We start from the raw sequence: 20,260 nt of genomic DNA, 5'->3' as shown, positions 1-20,260 counted from the left end.
CCCAGAGTCTGAGTGCCGCTCTCTTCTGTGCTACCCAATTAGGAAAGAAAGATGCCAAATAGCAGAACTGTCAGCCCCACTTCCTGCCCAGTCATGTAGACTTTCTGCAGTTCTCTTTCTGAGTGTGTCCATAGTCTCCTCCCCACACTCTTATACTTTCCTCATGTTCCTCTCTTCCACTTACATACAGAGCAAAACTTCTTCTGGAAAGACCGATCTTCTAGCTCAAAAAGATCCAGGCAATGGATAAATGCCTATGTGCTTGAACCTCCCCATACAAACACAGAACAACTTAATTCATTTGGAATCCATTTTTGAGAACATAATTCTCCACCATGGTATCTTGGATTTTTTCTAAGCAGGCGTCTGACAAGTCAGCCATGAATACAGGAATAATAATTAGTATAAGCGCAAGAAGGGAAAAATCCCTCTGTTCTGGAAACCCTTTCTAAAAAAGGGACACAGGTGCCCAGAGTATGTTTAACAGGGTCAGCTCTAACCTCCTTCCTTCCCTCCCAGAGAGGAACTTGATAAATATTATACACACTCAGAGGAGATTCTGCCTAAGGAAGGTAGAAAATAAAGAATTCCTAATTGGAAGGGGCCTTAAAAGTCACCAAGACAGTCATCACCTGGTACTTAACTCCCTTCTACAACATCCTGACCAAGTAGTTAGCCAAACAATGTCTGAACGCGCCAATGATGGGGAATTCTTGGCTTCCAGAGACAAAAGATTCCTTCTTTGGACAACTTTGACTGTATCTTACAAAGGCCCTTGAGATGTTGAAGTGAAATCTGTTTCCCTGAATCTTCTACTCAGTGATCTATCCTACCTCCCTTTAGATCATTCACGATGAATCCAATCTCTCTCATTGATGACAGCGTGTCTTAAACTATTACTTACCACCCAAACCTTCTCTTTAATGGGCTAAGAATTCCTAATTTTTTCAACCGTTCCTCATCTGATGAAACAGCTGGTATCCTCTTGCTTCCTTCCAGTCTGACCATTGTCATATATGATTTCACCAGTGCAGAGTTAAAAAGCTATCACCTTTTTCATTGCAGATTCCATACCTCAATTAGTATAGGCTAGAATTACATCAACACACTATGCCCACCTTTCCTTCCCTCCATCCCCAATTTATTTTAATCCTAACAACAGAAACAACAACAAAAAATCCTTACCATCATCCAATCATAGTTTTCTTAGACAGTTCTGAGCCAATAGTTCTACTGGAGCATCTAATGACCTCTAAAAGCCCAGGAAATCACCTCTGATCTAAAGAACAGCCTCCTTTTCCAGGCTGCCCTCTTGTCCCAGCTTGCTGTCATCGCTGCTGAGATAGCGGACGATTGATCTGAGAAATCAAGTTGGATTGCTGTCCCAAATCTACACTCGATTCTCCTTGTGTCTGTCTGATCGATTTCACTCTGTGCGACATAGCTTGTCGCTATGAATTTTCATGCTAGTCAGGAGCCGCCAGCGCACCCAAGAACAAGTAGAAGATGGTCTGCACCCCTCCCCATCCCTTCAGCATACCCAGCCTCTTTGTTAATTTTTTTTAATCGTCCTTAGATGGGAGAAAGGTGTTTTTTTTTTTTAAGACCACAGACCTGGATGCAATGGATTTCGGCTACTGGTTTTTCTCCCCAGGTTCCCAGGCCCCCGCTTGTGGGGACGTTTCCTACCACTGTTGTACTAGGTGTCACCTGTTTAGCAGCCCCTCTCAGCTGAACGCATGTGGCCGCAGGTGCCATGCAAACACTGATTGCGTGTGACAGCCCTAGACGCCAGCTGCCTGCATGAAGCCTGCCCAATCGCCACTTTTTTTGAGGGTAGAATGCTGCCGATGGCATGACCGATACAGAAACAAGAAACTAGGTGACCGTAAAGCTAAGAAGTCCTACTAAGTGGCATTCTGAGCCCTATGGCTTTGAACTAATTGACAGTGATAGAATAAAAACAAAGGGTGGGGAGGGGGGGAGCCTTGTTTTCTTACACTGATGCCCTGCGGACTGTACATCTGACTGGCTGCGAGTCCGTCACTGTATCCTCCTGTCTGGCTGATAACATGGCGAAGGGTATCCACCTAAACAGATGAACAACAACAGAGAGGAAATTAGTCAGGGAGATGCAGGGAAAGGGAGGCACATCATCAGCACACAGGCTACCACTTGGGCTCGCCAAATTAATGCGATCACTGGAGACATTCTTCCTGGGAAAGGAACCATTAGGAGGAGGCTGGGCCTCCTCTCTATGCCGAATCCACTATCCTTTCTGATTTCAGTAAGCAAGACAGAAAAATGGTCAAAGAAAGCTGGGATTCCCAACACTGAAACTAATTCAACAATGCTGCATGAGAAGGCAGGGACTGGGTGATAGAGGGGCTGAGAGTGGGGAGAGTGAAGGGATTTTTTCCCTGCCCACCAGATCATCCTATCTAACTTCTTTGCTGGGGATCCTACAAAAGTCAAGGTTCTGTGTAGAGGGGCTTGGCCAGCCCCCTCACAGAGAGAGCGGTGTGCGACTAATGTTGTCTTTCTGAGGACTTAAATGATGGCCAGCTGTTTAGTCATTTGACCAAAGTCTGACCATATCTCCTCAAACTTGTTTATGTTTCCTGTGCAGGGGGCTGAATCACCGGCCAGTTGGTCTCTTCCAGGCATGTAATGCTTCCTGCTCCTCTTGCAGGGTGGGAGCCTGGATGGGCTTGGCTCAGAACTTCCCTAGCGATTCTGACCCAGAGCACAGGACTTCACCCTGTCACATCAGGCTGTGTGCTGACACAGGAGGATGGCTTCTGAGCCATCGTGAAGAAGAGCTGCCGACTAGGGAGCGCTGAGGGTTTACACCACACGCTTGATTTGTGTGCCCCAGCATGGACTTAGACTCATCACCAGAAACCCAAGTCCCTTGACCTCAAGGATGACTAAGAAGATGAGTTTAGTCAAGCTGGCTGGGTGTTTTTCAAGGTTGAAATGAAAACGGGAGATACTAAGGTATGGGCCTACTCATTCATGACCTCTATATCGGGCAAATGTTGAGTGTGGAAAAGCAACAAACAAGAGAGGGACCTGAAAAGTGAACTGATGGACTCAACTCCTCCTCCCTTTCCCTTTCATGAGCAAAGAATACACTGGGTCCACTTGCCCGACGGGCCTTAGTCACCTCACCCTGTGCTTGCCGCTCTCCTGCCTTCCTAGTGTGACTGACAAGCCAGAGCCAAACGCATTCACAAAGTGTGGACGAGATTCCCCACGACAATGGTTGTCTTTGATTCGGTTTGGTTGTTGGTAAGGTTTTGTTTCCACATCTCTGTCTGTCTGTCCGTCTCTCTCTCTCTGGACAGAAGCAAGAGGTGCCAATCTGACTGAGGGCTCTTGGGCGCTAAAGCATTCACCTGGCGGCACATTGGCTGGGTCCCTACCTGTGATTGCACGTTGGCTCCAACCTGGGCCCCTTGGTAAGAATCCCCATTGAGTGACTGCACGCTCATGAACAAATCTCCAGAGTTTGACATGTTAAAAGAACTGGAAGAACCTGGAAAGGAAAGAGTGAGGCACCTGAATCACAGAAAGGAAAAGGCTTAACCCCCGCAACTAACAGCCAAGAGGAAGAATGACATGCAAAGCAACCCCCCCAAATAAAAACTAAAATCAAAACAACATCAACAGAGTCTGGTTAGTAGCATGAAGAACAGAGCAAGCAATAAAGGGTGCATATCATTCATGTTATGCGAAGCCCACATCTCACTGCAAGTTGCCCATAGGACTGCTTCCCCTTAGCAGCTTCAAGCTGAGAAAGGAAACATGTATTCTTCTCAACTTGCTCTGTTTGAATTGGAGACAGACTCCAGACCCAAGGTCTCTCTTTCATGCCTCTAAAATTCTAGGATTGGCTGGGGGACTGCGGGCTGGAGACTACAGGCTGGTCAATGGTACTTCTGCCACCACGATGGAGCACGTGAGCTATCTGCTGGATTCTAAATAAACTAATGCTACACCCGTCTACTCTCACATGGGGAGCAGCACCTGGGAGGGGAGGGCATGAAGGCAACGCTGCACAGTAGGGCTGGCCCTGTGATATGAGTCACCAACATTCCTGATTTCTAGAAAGAAGGTGATGTTCCCTGCCGGGTGGCAAACAGTCCAAGAGAACCATGAGGACTGCAAAAACAAGTGAGAATAATATGCTCTTCTCTGCCACCTGCCGTTTTGGACGAAGATGAGACAGAAAATGGACCAGGAATTCTCAAGCATGCATGAAATATGAAATGATAGTAATAATAATAATAATAATAAAGTGAGTCTCCAGAAGAGCAGTTAACTATCTGCTTCCTCCTCTTAGAGTTGAAGCTTTCTCCCAGACTTAGCCTGTAGGCACCACCTGGGTTCCACCGGTTCCACTGTGGTAAACCTAGTCCCCCCTCAACCTAAACACAAGGCCGTGGGAAAGCTTAATATTATTCTGAAGCCATCGTGCAGCTCAGCGCATTAGGAAAGAAAGCTCAACGTGCAAGGTTTGGTTAAAACGTGACGTTAGCCTGGAAAAGGAGAGACCTCAGGGACCCAGGTCAGTTCCACTCTACTGTTTCCATCCCTATGTTGCTCAAATTGCACTCCTGCCTTTGAATTCTGAGACAGCCATCATCCGTGTGGAATCACCCAACAATGATTCATGCCCCAGCTCTGACTCTCTTTTATCCCAAAATAGGGATTTGTGCCGTCCTAGAGAGCTGTCTCGCCTCACATGAAGAGCTGCAGCTAAGCTGAACAGAAGGTTTTTTTGTTCCATGGCAGGACCACTTAACTAGCAATGACTTCTAAACTCTGCCACTCTCCTCAACTATTCATGGTATCCTCATCCTTCAAAGGCAAGAGCCATTTAGAGGAACCAAATGATTTACTTGAGGACAATTTACTTGGGGACAACCTTAAGTTAAGGAACATCTCCATTTTGCTTTGTTCTTTGGGGTGTTCATCCTTATGCAAGGAACCAGCTGAGTATTTTGCTACACAGACGGATCCTCTACTCTTAACTCCCTTCTCATGGGAAAAAGGGATTGCTTTCTTTGGGGGGTGGGGGACAACTCAAGCACCATCCAAAGAACTATGACATCCTGATAACTCTGAAACATGTCCTATGTATGTCATCTGGCACACATTTCTCGGTTTAGCTTATCTGAAAGGAATTAGAAAAGTTGATCTTAGGCAAAATAGGTACAAGATTTGACCAGGTGTGGCTTACACCCAATCAGTGGGCAGAGGCTTTGGCCTGGACCTTCCTTCCATTAATGTGGTGCAAATCTTTCAAACAGCCCCCCCCCCCCAACATGTGGGTGAACCAGTGCGTAGCACAGATCACATTCGTATGTTAAGATATATAAGACCCAGGCATCTGTGTCCCAGTTACATCCCTCTCAAATCTTTCTTTCAACCACAGCAATATAACCTAAATATTAAAAGCCATTTTATAATAAGTATTACAACACATGCTCACAGGTAGATGTTATCAGAACCAAAAACCGGCAGCTCTAAGAACCCAAATTATAATTGTTTATAGGATATCAGAATTTTTTTTTCCCCCTAGAGTATTCAGTTTGAAGCCCAGGTATCTTATTTCTCTCCCAACCAAATACCATGTAATAAACATACACTCTACATGCTTGGTTGATGGTTTATTGGAAATTAGCACACAGACTGAGAAATGGGAGAAACTTCCAAAGGGCTACACTGATGCCAAGGAACATGGCACCCATGGAATCATGAAGGCACGGAATGTGTCATTTACAAGATATACACTGCAATTGACACAGATGATTTAAAAAATATATGTGCATAGATAAATTGTAAACATGTCTGCCTGCCTAATGTACATAGAGATAAATATGCACATATCAATGTACTTCATGTACAAATGCGTTTGAATCAGAGCAGTAATTGCAGAAGGAGTCCCTGTGCTTTTGGCCATGCTGTTTCAGCATTTCATTGTCTCTGTACACCCACATACAACACAGCCATGGCTTCTGCTTCTCTGATAAGTAACTAGAGGCAGTGATTTCACTGAGGAAAGAGACCAGGTGTCATGAATATTGCAATAAGGCAGACACAAGTCCACACAAACATCTAAGTAATGAGGGGAAGACTCATTCTTCATCTGGCACTGGAAGTTGGAAAGAACTTATCCTGGATTGGATAAACTCCTGGGAAGGATGTGATTCATAGACAAATAGCATGTGGGCTCACTCGGAGGTGCTGTGGAATTCTCAAAGAACTAAAACAGAATTACCTGGCTTGCTGAGAAGGTCAGTCTGGAACCTTACCTGCAGGTGGCTATAAAGTGATGGCAATGACTAGAAGCACATTTTAAGACGTGCTTGAAGGTTAAAAGGTTCTGAATTCGGCTTGGGAAGGGAGGCAAGTAGCTCGTTTAAGCCGTAAACCAGACAGCTGGGGCATGTACAAAGCTAAACTTGCACTCAACTAGACAGAGAGGTGATAGATCACCTACAGATTCTGATGCATTTGCTCATGCAAACACGATGTGGAGACGTATTAACAGCCATTTTCATAAAAGACAATTTCCTGAACACTCTGTTTCGACTCTAAAGAGTCTCCAAGAGAATTACATTTGTTCAGGGGGAAAAAAAAAAAAACAAAACCCAAACTCAGTTAACTTCAACATCCAAAAAATAGAATACTAATGATAATATCTCAATCTAGAGCAGGGTTTCTTGACCTTGGCACTATTCACATTTTGGGCCAGATAATTCTTTGTTGTGGAGGAATATCTTACGTATTGTAGGACGGTCAAACACATCCCTGGTCTCCATCTAACAGATGCCAGGAACATCCATCCCCCTACAACTGTGACAGCCAAAAATGGCAACTTTACTGAAATTGAGAACCAATGACCTAGAACAAGAATGAATTTACTTTTTCTTCCTAAGGAACTTGAGGTGTTTTAAAAGTATTAGCTCATTATAACTCACAGCATTTTTAGGAAGCAGATGGATGGCAAGTATCGCCTTAATTTCTGCAATCTAGAAATCAAGGCTTCACACAGATTAGGTGGCCAGTCTGATCGTACTGGACTCTATTGGCCTCCTATACCATTTGGAGGCTCAGAGATAGAGTCTCTTTGCTGGATGTAAGCTTAATTATATCATGCTCACTTCTCTGTTTTTCATGATTTTTCCCTCCAAATTAAAATAAAACCACTGTTACTTTCTACTCAGGGCAAAGTACAAGAGGGAAAGGTTATCTGGTTCAATGGGAAACCAGATAACCTTCAGTAGGTGTGCATGTCCAGGTTCCAGAGTTCCAATTCCAGGAGGCTGTGTTTTCATTTTCCACAAGGGAAGAAACATAGGGAGAAAGAACACAGCAGAAAACATCAATGGGATAAATTCTTTCACTGGTTTTAAAAAACAAAACCATGAGGGTTCCTATGGCTTTACTGGCAGTGTCAGTCAACTTCTCTGGATGTGTTACCTCCTCTCTAACCATGTGTACTATACATAAACTTCTCTTAGGAAGCCAGTGTCCAGGGTCTTAATATGATAACCTTCCACCAACCCAGAAGAACACCAAACTTCCTATGAGGGGCATAATAAGAATATGTTAAAGGGCTTGCTGCTAACTAATGTCATGGCTCAATCTACTGTTGTCCTTGACACACACAAACACATACAACTAAGCAAGAGAATTCAAATCTGTGGGTTCTGAGCCTCAGAAAAACGGGGATTGCTTAGCTAATCACAGGTCCTGCTAAGATATCAATGCTGATGCTATGCCACAGAAAATATCTGTAACCCATAAGCCAATTTCTTTCTTCTTGGATATTAAAATGTTCTCCAACCTTCCAAAATAGATAATCCAAGCTTCCTAAAAGGGCCTTATTTTTCTGAGATATTAACTCTTGCTTTCATAATCTCATCAAAAATAGGAAATTGAGAAGGTGTCACTTTAGGTCACTCCAAAAGAATTATGGACCCGGGGTTATTAACTATTGCTTCAGTTCGTCCCCATTTTTGTTTTTTTTTTTTTTTAAAACTTAATTTTCTTGTCTTCTCTCTATTTTTCCTCCTTGCTCCATCCATTTTGCCCAACTCTGCTGGTGTAAAATATGAAGCATTCCAAGTATCTCAAAATACTTGTTAATTCCTCACAGGCCCTAGCCCTACGTGATTTTTATGAATTAGGCTTAAGGAAATAGGAGGCCAGGCATATATCAACAAACAGGAATATTTAGAAGAGGCCTAAATAAAGATACTGAAGTACTGCTCTCCACACAAAAGCCTCTAGAAGGAATAAGATTTACTTGCAAAATATCTTCCTTGCAGTAGAAATGAGTATTTATATTTAGTAAAGCTTCTGGAAAGAACTCCTGCTTCGATACTGAGGATATAAAAAGTTCCCAGGTTCCAGAACTCTACACTCAACTAAAATATATTTTCACTTCCTAACCTCTTATTTAAAACTTGCTATTTCAATTATTATTTACCCTTAGGAATTATCAAAGAGCTGGTATACAACATTATATAAACACCCTATGTGAAAAGCTGAAACATTTTAAAGTTCTCCCTTTATCTGTGTAGCGATTTGGGTTGTGTTAAGAGCAAAGAAAAGACAGAAAAACCCATTTATAACTTTTCCTGTTAAACCGTTTATCTTTTAAAATTCCATGCTATTGCACATATACAATAGTATTTTCTTTTGTCTCTATTTTAGAAAAAGCACTACAAAGGGGTTCCTCTGCATATTATTTCCAACAACTTATGCACCACTGGAAAGCTTAGCTCAAATTTTCCATAATAATTTACTCTGTGCTCAGAATAGTCACATGAAGTTTAAGCCACCAGAAAAATTCCTTAGAAAACTATAATCACATACTGATATTCCAAGAGAGCCAAAATAATTCTTAAACACAGACGAGGGGGTTAAAATGCTCACTTTTCTCTTTTCAAGTGCTTTAGGAAAGAATAAAAAGTTAGGGATTTAGTAATGAAGGGAGTCCACGGGGCCCTTCTAAAGACTGTTCATAAATCATGCTAAGCCATCTGCGATGCAGATATATCAGGGACAGGAAAAAGTCATTTTGATATCTGTTTTGCATTATGATAACCTTTGCAAGAGTATCGAATGTGTTTTTGCTAATGTTGACAGAATTGTACTTCTTCCAAAGAGACAAGTGAAAATGTCTGCCTAGCAGTACAATTCAACTAGTGTTGCTGGGTCTGAAATGCTTAATAATTGACCAGATGGGGAAGAAGGAAACTCTCTGGTTATTGAACCTGTGAGCCTTGATCCTTTGTCAATCACACCATGATGAGAAGAGAAGGAAACACACACACACACACACACACACACACACACAAAACCTCAAAAAGCAAATATGCTCTCCATGGTTACCTAATCTGGAGTGCTGGGAAAAATGAAACTGGATTGAATTCTACATTGTCTTACCATATCCATGTTTACAAAGCCCAGGCCACTCTTCATGCATGATTCCATTTAAACAAAAGAAAGCTGTGATGGTACAGCCCAGTGACTTGGAGAACTTTATGATAACAAATTAGAAGCATCTAGAAGCTCACAGAAGACATTAGTGTGTGGAGCCTTACATGTCTCCAATAACAATCTACCACAGGGTAGAAAGAGGACTTATTTTAGTGGGCAAACAAGCGGGGAGATCAAAGACACCACATACCCCCAAATGTTAGGAATTAGATTTAAAAGTCATATTATGATCTAACATATTTAATTTGTGACCCTTTAAAGTTGGGGCATCAATTTTCTTAGACATGTACCCCACAGCCAAAATCAATGCATCTGGTTCATTATGGGGAGAAATATCTTAATCTAACTTATTTAATAAAGGCTTATTGAATAAATAAATACTTATTTAATAAGAAATATTTCTGGTTTTCCCTTTTAAAAAAAAAGCACCAATGTGCATGCCTTCCATAGCATACAAACACCAAGGTTATATTTTTTATGCGTTACTGATTATTTTTTTCACATGTGGAAATTAAGAACTGATGGTACAAGGCACACCCCTAAAATATATTATGTTAGGCTAACTCTGAAATTAGTGATACAATGCACATTTACTAAAATAAAACCAGGAGCACAGCACATGACTGATACTGTAACAGGAAAACTGGAATCTGAATCACTTGAATTAACAACTGGCAATTTTCTTTGTAGTTTACATAAAGAAAACCAACACAATAAAACAGTAAAGAACGACAACTATAAACAATGGATAGCAATCACCATAGTTGGCTTTGCAGACCAGAACATTTTAATAAGATATTTAAAGAAGAGTGAATATTCCTTCAAAGAATGCATGCTAGTAGATGACCCAGACATCATGTAATAGGAACAGCAAAATAGATAAGGACAACAACTTCATATGAGACAGACTAAATGCCTGAACCCCAAGGGACTATCTCAAAGTACTAAGTCAAGCTTACTTATTAGAATCTCTGAAAGGAGAATTTAGAGGTCTCCTCATCAAAACCAACCAATTTACCTCTGTCCAACTTAAAGAGACACATTAGTGCAAACCCTCAGACAAGTCCATCTTATAAACAGCAAAACACATTGCTTTTTGGAAATGAAAAGAAAAACCCAAAGTCGCATCAACAGTAAAAAAGACAATCAACTACATAAATCAACCCATCCATAGCCTAAAGAATTAAAAGAAAACCCCAGTGTAGGAAAAGCACATATAAAAATGGAGAACATTTCCCCCAATTCAAAGAAAAAACTAACCAGCTGAATTGGGAGTTGACGGTGAGTTAGCTTGGCTTCCATGGGCTGACACATTGGTAGCAGTGACAGCTGTTTTGGCAGCATAAATATTGGCTTCCTCTTGAAATTTACCTATGTTCTTCTTGTACCGGATTCGTTTATTTCCAAACCAGTTTGATACCTAGAGCGGTTTAAAAGAAGAGGAGAAAGTTACCAGTTCATCCTGCACAAACATCACAGAAGAAAAGGAAGAACTTATGAGAGGGTTGAAGAGGTAGGCTAATTGGTCTCATCCTAGCTCTGATTTTGCAACATCAATTAAAAGGTCTGAAGGAAGGGCTTGGAGAGGAGCAACTATATAAAATGAGATGCTCTTACTTAATATAACACAATCTAGCAAAACCACTGTGACAAAAATTTTTCTAGGGAGGAGATGCTCATTTCACTAGGACCCTTTTAGTTCAGGGCAAGCATTTTAAATCTGCTTACCTCTTAAGTATAGGACACTAAAATAAACCTAGCATTTCAGGAGAAATGCCTGTTACTTACCAATGCTAAAGCTGACTTTGGGCAATCAAAATACACAGACCTTTAAATAGCCAAATAAATCTATATCAACATAGGGGTGCTTTCATGGATGGATTAATTTCACATTTTTATTAGTTAAATAACTTTAATATGGACTAGATTCTTAGCTGCATTGTACTACTGACCTTAGGATCAATATAATTCAATCCAATAAATTTCACTAAGTATTTTGTGCAAAGCTTGGTGTTATCTACATGAGGAAAAACTGAAGCCTAGCACTGATTATTCCTTTGAATTCCAGGCTTTAAATGTTAACACCAATACACAAAATAAACGTAATTTACTTTCATTTGTTAATTTATTTCCTTCATGTGGCTCACAGCGGCTGTCCTGGCTTGATTCTATGCCTGTTCTCTTTATACCAAGACCTCTGCCAGACACAAGTGGAGACACAGTGAAATTCAAGTTTTACTCCCATAATCCTGCCTTAGGAAGGAGAGTTTTATACCCCATATTTCAGATGTGATTTCAAACTAAAATATTGTGGTTTTATACAATTACAAAACAAACCATGAATTTGGTGAGAGAAGGAGAAGTTGGTAACACATGTACCACAGCTTACATGTAATTTAATTTATCCCAACAATGGCAGATAAAGAAAATTCTTGCAAAACTACACTTATTTTTAAAGTGCATTAGCTAAATTTAAAAATCTTATAAGGCTATCCTTCATAGACCTATATAGCTCCTACTGAAGCAGAAATGCCAAGCCTCTGTTATAAAAATCAAAACATAGCATTGCAATATTAGTAAACAAGAGAGAAAAAAACTCAAGAGAAAATGCTTTATTTATTGTAAATGCTGGTGCCTACAGAAAGAGAGTTAAACTGGAAGAGGAAGGGCATTTCTGGGTCCATTTCGGGACCACTGCCTATCTAATTTCACTCCCAAACTCATGCTTTTCTTTTTTTAGAAGGTTAGTAGCTTTATTTATTTATTTATTTATTATTTTTGGCTGTGTTGGGTCTTCGTCTCTGTGCGAGGGCTTTCTCTAGTTGCCGCAAACGGGGGTCACTCTTCATCGCGGTGCGTGGGCCTCTCACTATCGCGGCCTCTCTTGTTGCGGAGCACAGGCTCCAGACGCGCAGGCTCAGCAGCTGTGGCTCACGGGCCCAGCCGCCCGCGGCATGTGGGATCCTCCCAGACCAGGGCTCATGCTTTCCTTGATGTAACTTTCACTATTCATAGGAATCAATCATCATTGTGGTTGGTTTTTGACTTCTAAGTGGAACAGAGAGAGAGGAAAGGAGGCAGGGAGATTTTTTCTGAGGTAGCTGGATGAGCTGGAAAAAAGGGGGAAAGATGAAGGAAGTTTGGAATGACTTTTGAGGAGGAAAGAAAATGCCTGTGGTCTAATTAAATTGGCTACGTGACAGAAGGTGAGAAGGAAGAGGGTGGAGAAGGGACCGGTCCTGGGATGATTCCTTTCTACAGGAGAATAGATGCTCATGCAGGGAAGATGCTGGGTCAGTTCAGGCATTTCCTGCATCGTCCACTAGGGGGATGTCATATGCCCTGAACAATGTATAGAATCGGTATTTTCATTAATTAACTCACTGTTCAACAATCATTGACAAGGTCTACTATGTGCTAGGCACTAGGGATACAGAGATTACTGACTTACTCCGAGACAGATAATGCAGAAGGAATCACTGATTCTCTGGGGAAAGTTTGATTCACATTTTGAACATGTTAAGTTTGAAGAGCCCGTGGGCAGAGCCATGGTGAAGTCCAGTGGGAAGTAAGATATATGAGTTTGGCGTTCCAGAAGAGAAGTCTCATGGGGATATTCAAAGAGCTGTATATTTGCAGCTGTGAGCACGGAGGGGACCACTCCGATTAACTGTGTAGAACACTGCTTTTCAAAGTCAAGTGTGCATGGAGGGCTTATGAAGACAGATCCCTAGCCTCCTCCCCTTTCCACCAGAGATTCTGATTCAGGACTGGGGTGAGACCCAAGAAATTTTTTTTAAGTTGAAGTATAGTTGATTTACAACATCGTGTTAGGTTTAGGTGTTCAGCACAGTTATTCAGTTATATATATATATATATATATATATATATATACACACACACATAAATATATATGTATATTCTTTTTCAGATTTTTTTTCTCTTATAGGTTATTACAAAATATTGAGTATAGTTCCCTGTGCTATACAGTAAGACCCAAGAGGTTACATTTCTAACAAGCTCCCAGCTGATGCTGCCTTCTGTAGATCATACTCCAAGCAGCACTAGAATAGAGGAAGGGCTGTTCTGGGATCAAAGGAGAGGATGGTCAATAGATGGGTTTCTGTGTATGAGCATATTTTTGTTTGGGAATCACAGGAGGACTCACTAGTAAGTGGATTTTAAAAGAATATGTGTCTAAAAAAATAATTAAGGACCATGGGCTAGGACATGATGAGATGGGGGCTAATGAAAGAACAATACTTTTAGGATAGGTAGAGATGGCAGATCCTCTAAGAAGACTGACCAGGAGTGTCCCAAGAGGAAGGAGGAAACTCCAGAGAGAACAATGTTAAGGAAGCCAAAGTAGGAGAATTTCAAGATGGAGGGGTGATTATTAACAACAACAACAACAAAAAACCCAAAACAGGGCTTCCCTGGTGGCGCAGTGGTTAAGAATCAGCTTGCCAATGCAGGGGACAAGGGTTCGAACCCTCGTCCAGGACGATCCCACATGCTGCGGAGCAACTAAGCCCGGGCGCCACAACTACTGAGCCTGCGCTCTAGAGCCCGTGAGCCACAACTACTGAAGCCCATGTGCCTAGAGCCCGTGCTCCGCAACAAGAGAAACCACCGCAATGAGAAGCCCGCGCACTGCAACAAGGAGTAGCCCCTGCTCACCGCAACTAGAGAAAGCCCGTGCCCAGCAACAAAGACCCAACTCAGCCAAAAATAAATAAATAAATTTAGTTTTAAAAAAACCCAAAGCAACAAACAAACAAACAAAAAACAAGAAAGATACAGTCAAAGGCATCTCCTAGATTTGAGAACTAGAGATAGAGGGAGATTTAATATATCATGTGGTCCAGCCAACCATGACTGGAGATGGGGCAACTAAGACCCAAATAGAAAGAGTGAGTTCCTAAAATCCCATGGTTGACTCAGCATAAACATGCTCCTAGCAAATGGTCGCTCTATGATATCATATTGTCTCCCACTGGAACTTGTTTGGCAATGGTAGAACAGTCTGGTTATTGTTGGGAGGAAGTGATATGATGGGGAAGGAAGAATGGTATCGCCTTGGGATGGACGGGGGAAAGAGAAAGGTGATACAATATATGTAAATAATCATTTTAATGGACAAACTATTTGCACCCTGGATTTCCATAATGAAGGATGTGAAGGTTGCTGGAATAGGCCAAGATTCCATTTTTTATTCAGATACAATACCGACTAGATCCTGAAGAGTTCATTCTATTTTCAATAGGGATTTGGAATTCCAAATCCCAGAATTTGAATTCAAACAATATAGTGATTTTCAACTTTAGCAGCAGAAGATTCCATGACTGAAATTCACTGTTTGTGGGTTAGTGATATGGTTTATATCTGGAACCATTCCACAAACATGCAGCAAGTACCATAAAACATCAGTTCTCTTTTCTTGTGGACAATGGGTCTAGATTTGGACAAGAATGGTTAGAAACCTAGACAAAAATCAGGCCACCTGAATTAGACCACTGATGTTCTGCTTTCCCAGGGTTGCCAAGACTGGAAATGACCTTCTGCTGGGTCCAAGTACCTGAGGAAGGTCCAGGTTAAAAAGGAGACGATTCTTTCTGCCTTGTCTGAAAGGAGGTTTCCAAGGCTGCTGCAAAATCACACACAGAGTGCTGGGGAGAGCCTGGCAATCTCTTCATTGCAGATCCCCTGTGTGGAGTTCTTTATTTTGACTAGACCTAATTCTGCTTAGCTAAACACAGGTTGATGGGATCAGCACCCGGCAGGGAGTAGCAGAAGCCAGGATTCAGTTCAAGGAAGTACAGATGCTCAGTTTATACAAAACAGCGTCTACTTCATTTACAAAATGTTAAGTGAAGTTTTTCACTAAAGTAGGCCTCTTCTCCCCAACTTCCCCCTCACCCTTGCCCTTTTTGGAAACACTAGTACATTTGATTCTCTTGCATGTGACATAATTCTTAGGAAAGCTTTCTCTGAGAGGTTTCTTGACTATCCCTACTGGTCTCAACTAGAGACTGGTGGTGGTATTTGAGGTTCAGACTGAGTAAGAAGTTTGGATGGATCCTTTGTGTAGACAAAATGTAGATACATATAAAACTTGCTGACTTTTCTACTTCATATTAATGCTGAACACTCCAGGTCCATAAAAATTTTATGTCATGTGTCTTTCCACGTCAATAGGCACCTGTTACGGTTACTGCTCTTTGGGGGAAGGGGGCACTCAGTGACATTTTGTGCAATCATTCCAATGCAAGCATAGTGACATGTTAAAATTCGTACACTCCATCAGTTACAGAGTGAGGACATCAAGAGAGGACATTTGAGTCCCTTTCATTTAAAAGTTCCATTCACTGACTCTTAAAGTTCCTGGGTTGGGCAAAAAAATGGGCCAAGGAATTGAGTATGCTTGAGAAAATAACATGAGAAATTCAGATGGCTTTCCAAGTACATGTAGAATTCTTCACCCATTTGAAGCAACGGAGAGCTCAGAGGGAAGAACCCTATCCCTGTTTTTACACTGTACTTAGTCTTCTCCTACTTCTGCTGGTTCCTCTGAAGTTTTTCCAGGTATTGCCTTGGAAACTTTCTTATGCACATCATGTGCTGACCTTGCCATTTTAAGGCTTAAGTTGATGGAACTTACAAGGCATGAAAGTTCAAGAAAGCAAGACCTCCAAGACTCTGCCCTGTGACTCCACCATGGCCAGGCTATGGGCTGAGCCCTTTGAGGGCTTCTTACCTGGGACACTGTGATGCCACACTTCTTGGCTAACTCCTCTTTGGCTTCCTCACTGGGGTAGGGGTTGCTGAGATGGGAATAGAAATATTCATTCAGGATTTCCGTCGCTTGCTTGTTGAAATTCCGTCTCTTCCGCCTTCATAAAAAGAAAGGAAACAACAACGACAATGGAAAAAGAAAAAGTTCACACCAAATATACATAAAAAGGGAGAGGAGAGGATCTACATCTGGGAGAAGGCCCTTTTTTGAGTGAAAAGTGAACAAGAGGAGATTTGAGCAAAGGGGCTGGATGCTGAAAGCAGTGCTGAAAGCGTTCGTTAAATACTTCATTGTGTACTGTTGGGACGCTGAGCAAAAGAACAATCACACATATTATACAAATATTTATACAGAGTGGTGAGGGGCATGAAGTTGCAAAATCCCACCATCTTGGTTTTGAACCCTGGACCAACTGAATACCAGCTGGGTGATTTGGGATGCCTCTCCAAACTTCAGCTTCTTCAAATGACAGTCCAAAGAGTCAAACTGACCTCACGGGGTGTCAGGGAGAAATGAGGTCATACATAGAGAGGACTCAGCACAGTGCCTGGTACATGACAAATACTAGGACTTAGTGGGGATTCTTCCTACCAGGTTCCAGGCCTTGGGCCATACCCCTCAGAGCCATCAATTCAAATTATTCATTTTTCACAACTAGTGAGGTAGCTATGGTTATTCCCATTTACCGATGAAGAACTGAGTTCAAAGGTCGCTCAACTAGTAGGTTATAGGGCCAAAGTATCAATTCAGGTCTGCCTGACTACGAAACCCAGCCTCTTTCTTGTATACAGATTGCCTCCTGGCAATTACACAGAGACTCTGTAGCCATAAGTTAAAAATACATCGTCTGGACTTCCCTGGTGGCACAGTGGTTAAGACTCCATGTTCCCAATGCAGGGGGCCCGTGTTTGATCCCTGGTCAGGGAACTAGATCCCACATGCATGCTGTAACTAAGGAGCCCATGTGCCGCAACAAAGGAGCCCGTGAGCCACAACTAAGGAGCCCACCTGCTACAACTAAGGAGACTGCCTGCCGCAACTAAGACCCATAGCAACCAAATTAATAAATAAATATATTTTTTTTAAAAGTTATTTTCTCTCTGTTCTATCCCCATATAAGTGCATGCAACATTTTTAAAAGGCATGGGGAAGTGGGGCGAGAATGGATGGAAATTAACCCCCTGACTACTTGACCTCCCTTGAAAGGAGAGAAGCAGCACTTTCTAAGCAGGAACAGCTGCTAAATGGTAAAACATAAACCCAGAGAAATCTTTTTAATATATAGGTTGCTAAAATGAAGAAAACCACTTTTTGAATAAAAGCATTTTTCTTCTTAAAGAAAAAAGTGCTAATTGAACTAATTTAAAGTGAGAATCAGTTTGTTGCCTCCTCCCAGCTAAGGCCTGAGGATAGCTGGGGTTTGCTTAGGGATGCCTGGCTCCTTGCAGATGCTGGCTGGCCCTCCTTGAGGGGGTGGGGTCTCTACTTTTAAATTAGCTCCATTAGCACTTCTGCCTTTCTAGCTTTTATCAAAAGCTTTTCCTTATGGGGAAAAAAAAATTTCCAGAACATCCCTTGTTATGCCAGGATATTGAATTTTCTGACTTAAGCCAACAGAAAGCACCGATCGCCTTGCTAGACAGGAAATTCAGCTAATATTGTATTTTCCGGGTCCCACTTGGATTAATTAACATAATAAAGTGCCTGATTTTACCGGATGAACACCATCTGTCCATAGGTATTAACCACATCTGTCCGGATTATGCCAAGCCCAAGTCACCCTCCCAAATCGTGCTGAGTTTCTGGGTCACCCAGCATCAGAAATTGGGCAGCTTGGATTAAAAAGCCCCACTAAAAAGGAGGCGTGTATTAAAAGCTCTTGCATGATGGGAATTTGAGGAAGGTAGCCAAGTGGCTAACCCGGTCTCCAGGCTAGTCTTTGGATAACCTCTGGCTTCCTCTTGGCCTAAAGAAAACAGTTGTTTTAGGCCTGGGGAAGTGGCCCCTGAAGGCTCCCCTAATTGGGAGTTGTTTGCATTAGCATTACAGTGTATTTCTTGGGACTCTTCCAACTGAGCTCATAGGAAGCCTCTCTGGAATGAGCTGGGGTGCAGGGATGGTGCATACAGCTGTTCCCGGCTCTCTCCTCCCGGTGACGTGCAATCCTCCTTTAGGTGGTCTCATCTACTCAGATGGATGCACTTATCACCTTGTGCAGTGGCTGTCTCAATCTAGGGCCTTTGAAGCCCCAGAATTAGGATTTTGCAGAATCTCAAGAAACCCGGTAAAAATACTATAATTCTGACGATAAGTTTATTTGAACTAAGACACCTGGTTTCTTTGCTTTGGCTGGAAGTGTTTTCAGCTCAGTGAGTTAACATTTGTTATTTCAAGCCAACCAAAAGTTTTGATCATCAGTTATCCAGGTAAACTTAAGAAATGTGGAAGTTGATTAAATTTTAGGGATGGAACCTTTCAAATCACAGTGACTCAAGAGTGAGGAGTGTAGGCACCGTGTACTTATGTTGCTAACCACCCAATGTGTTATCTCTGACCAAATGCCTCTCCTAAGAGCCAACGCCCCATTTACTACTGCATACCCCAGACACTTCCAATAAACTCTGTGCTTCTAAGACTAGTATCACACTTCACCCAAACCAGCTCCATTTTCTTTTTTTTTTCCATATTATATAATGACATCACCATAGATACAGAGCTCATTGTATTTGCTAATTTGTTTGTCCATTCATTTGTTCATTTATTCCTTCAAATATTTGAGTACCTAGCATGCGCCAGAATCTGGGAGTGATTCTCAATTCCTCTCGCTCTCTTACTGGATAAACACTATCTGTCCATAGGTATTAACCACATCTGTCCAGATTATGCCAAGCCTAAGTCACTTTCCCAAATCATGCTGAGTTTCTGTATCACCCAGCATCAGAAATTGGGCAGCTTGGATTAAAAAGCCCCACTAAAAAGGAGGCGTGTATTAAAAGTTCTTGCCTAATGGGAATTTGAGGAAGGTAGGCCCCAGAGCAAGTCTTAACCAGTTCTATTTTTCAAATCTATCCCTTTTGTTCCATCCTTAGTGTCATTGCTATTTTTGAACTGGGTTTAGAGGAGCCACAGTCTGTCATAGAATGGGCTTAGTAGTGTTGTCCAACAGCACTTTCTTTCTGCAATGAGGAAAATAAATGCTCTCTGTTCTCCAATATAGTAGCCATTAGCTGCATGTGGCTATCGAGTGGCTGAAATATGGCTCATATAACTGGAGTGCTAAATTTTTAAATTTTATTTACTTTTATTTTAATTAATTTAAATTTAAAATCAAGAAGCCACAGACTAGACAGTGCAACTCCATACTGATGCTTTCCCTAAATCATGGCCAAGCAACCCTCCTGGAAGGAGAGCAGGGACTTACAGCCCTGGTGCACACCATCAAAAGCACGAAATGGCTTCAAAACCTCCTGCTGTAGTCTATTCCATCACATACCAATGTTTATCTTAAAATAAGAATATTTTCCTCCAAATATTTGAGTAAAATGGGGAAGGTTTTTTCGTACTTATTTTGCATTTCCCCAGTTTGAGAAACACACACCTCAACAGTGGTCTCCTACCGTTTCTTTGAATTCAGCTCATCTTCAAGAAAATCACTAGAGGAATTCCTCCAAACCATGGATCTGATCATGAAAATAATAATAATAATAAATAATAAATAATATATAATATACTGAACCTTACTATATTATAGCTGAATTATGGTGTGAACACTATGTTCCAGACACTATACTTTTTAAATATATTATCTTAGTTATTCCTGTATAGAATTATCCCCATTTTAGAAACACCAAAACTGAGTCTTAGGGAGGATAAGCCACTTACCCCGGGTCACAAAGGTAGTCAGGGTTGTGGCAAGAATCTGAATCCAAGAAGTGCAACTTG

The 20,260-nt window shown here is 41.7% G+C and overlaps 1 protein-coding gene across 2 annotated transcripts in view; it reads right to left on the bottom strand.

The window, feature by feature from the left end:
* Positions 1–20,260, bottom strand: part of PBX1 (PBX homeobox 1) — a 283,806-nt gene that overhangs the window by 27,646 nt on the left and 235,900 nt on the right. The window contains exons 6-9 of one of the 2 annotated variants that reach the window (XM_036860006.1): positions 16,280–16,415; positions 10,783–10,942; positions 3,429–3,541; positions 2,001–2,090 (exon numbers count right to left, since the gene is read on the bottom strand). In XM_036860006.1, the coding sequence (XP_036715901.1) occupies positions 2,001–2,090; positions 3,429–3,541; positions 10,783–10,942; positions 16,280–16,415 (499 nt within the window). The remainder of the gene's footprint in view (positions 1–2,000; positions 2,091–3,428; positions 3,542–10,782; positions 10,943–16,279; positions 16,416–20,260) is intronic. The other variant, XM_036860014.1, reaches the window with a different exon arrangement.

The sequence above is a fragment of the Balaenoptera musculus genome, chromosome 1, assembly GCF_009873245.2.
Source record: "Balaenoptera musculus isolate JJ_BM4_2016_0621 chromosome 1, mBalMus1.pri.v3, whole genome shotgun sequence".
NCBI classification, from domain to species: Eukaryota; Metazoa; Chordata; class Mammalia; order Artiodactyla; family Balaenopteridae; genus Balaenoptera; species Balaenoptera musculus.
This window is presented reverse-complemented; position numbering and strand designations above follow the sequence as displayed.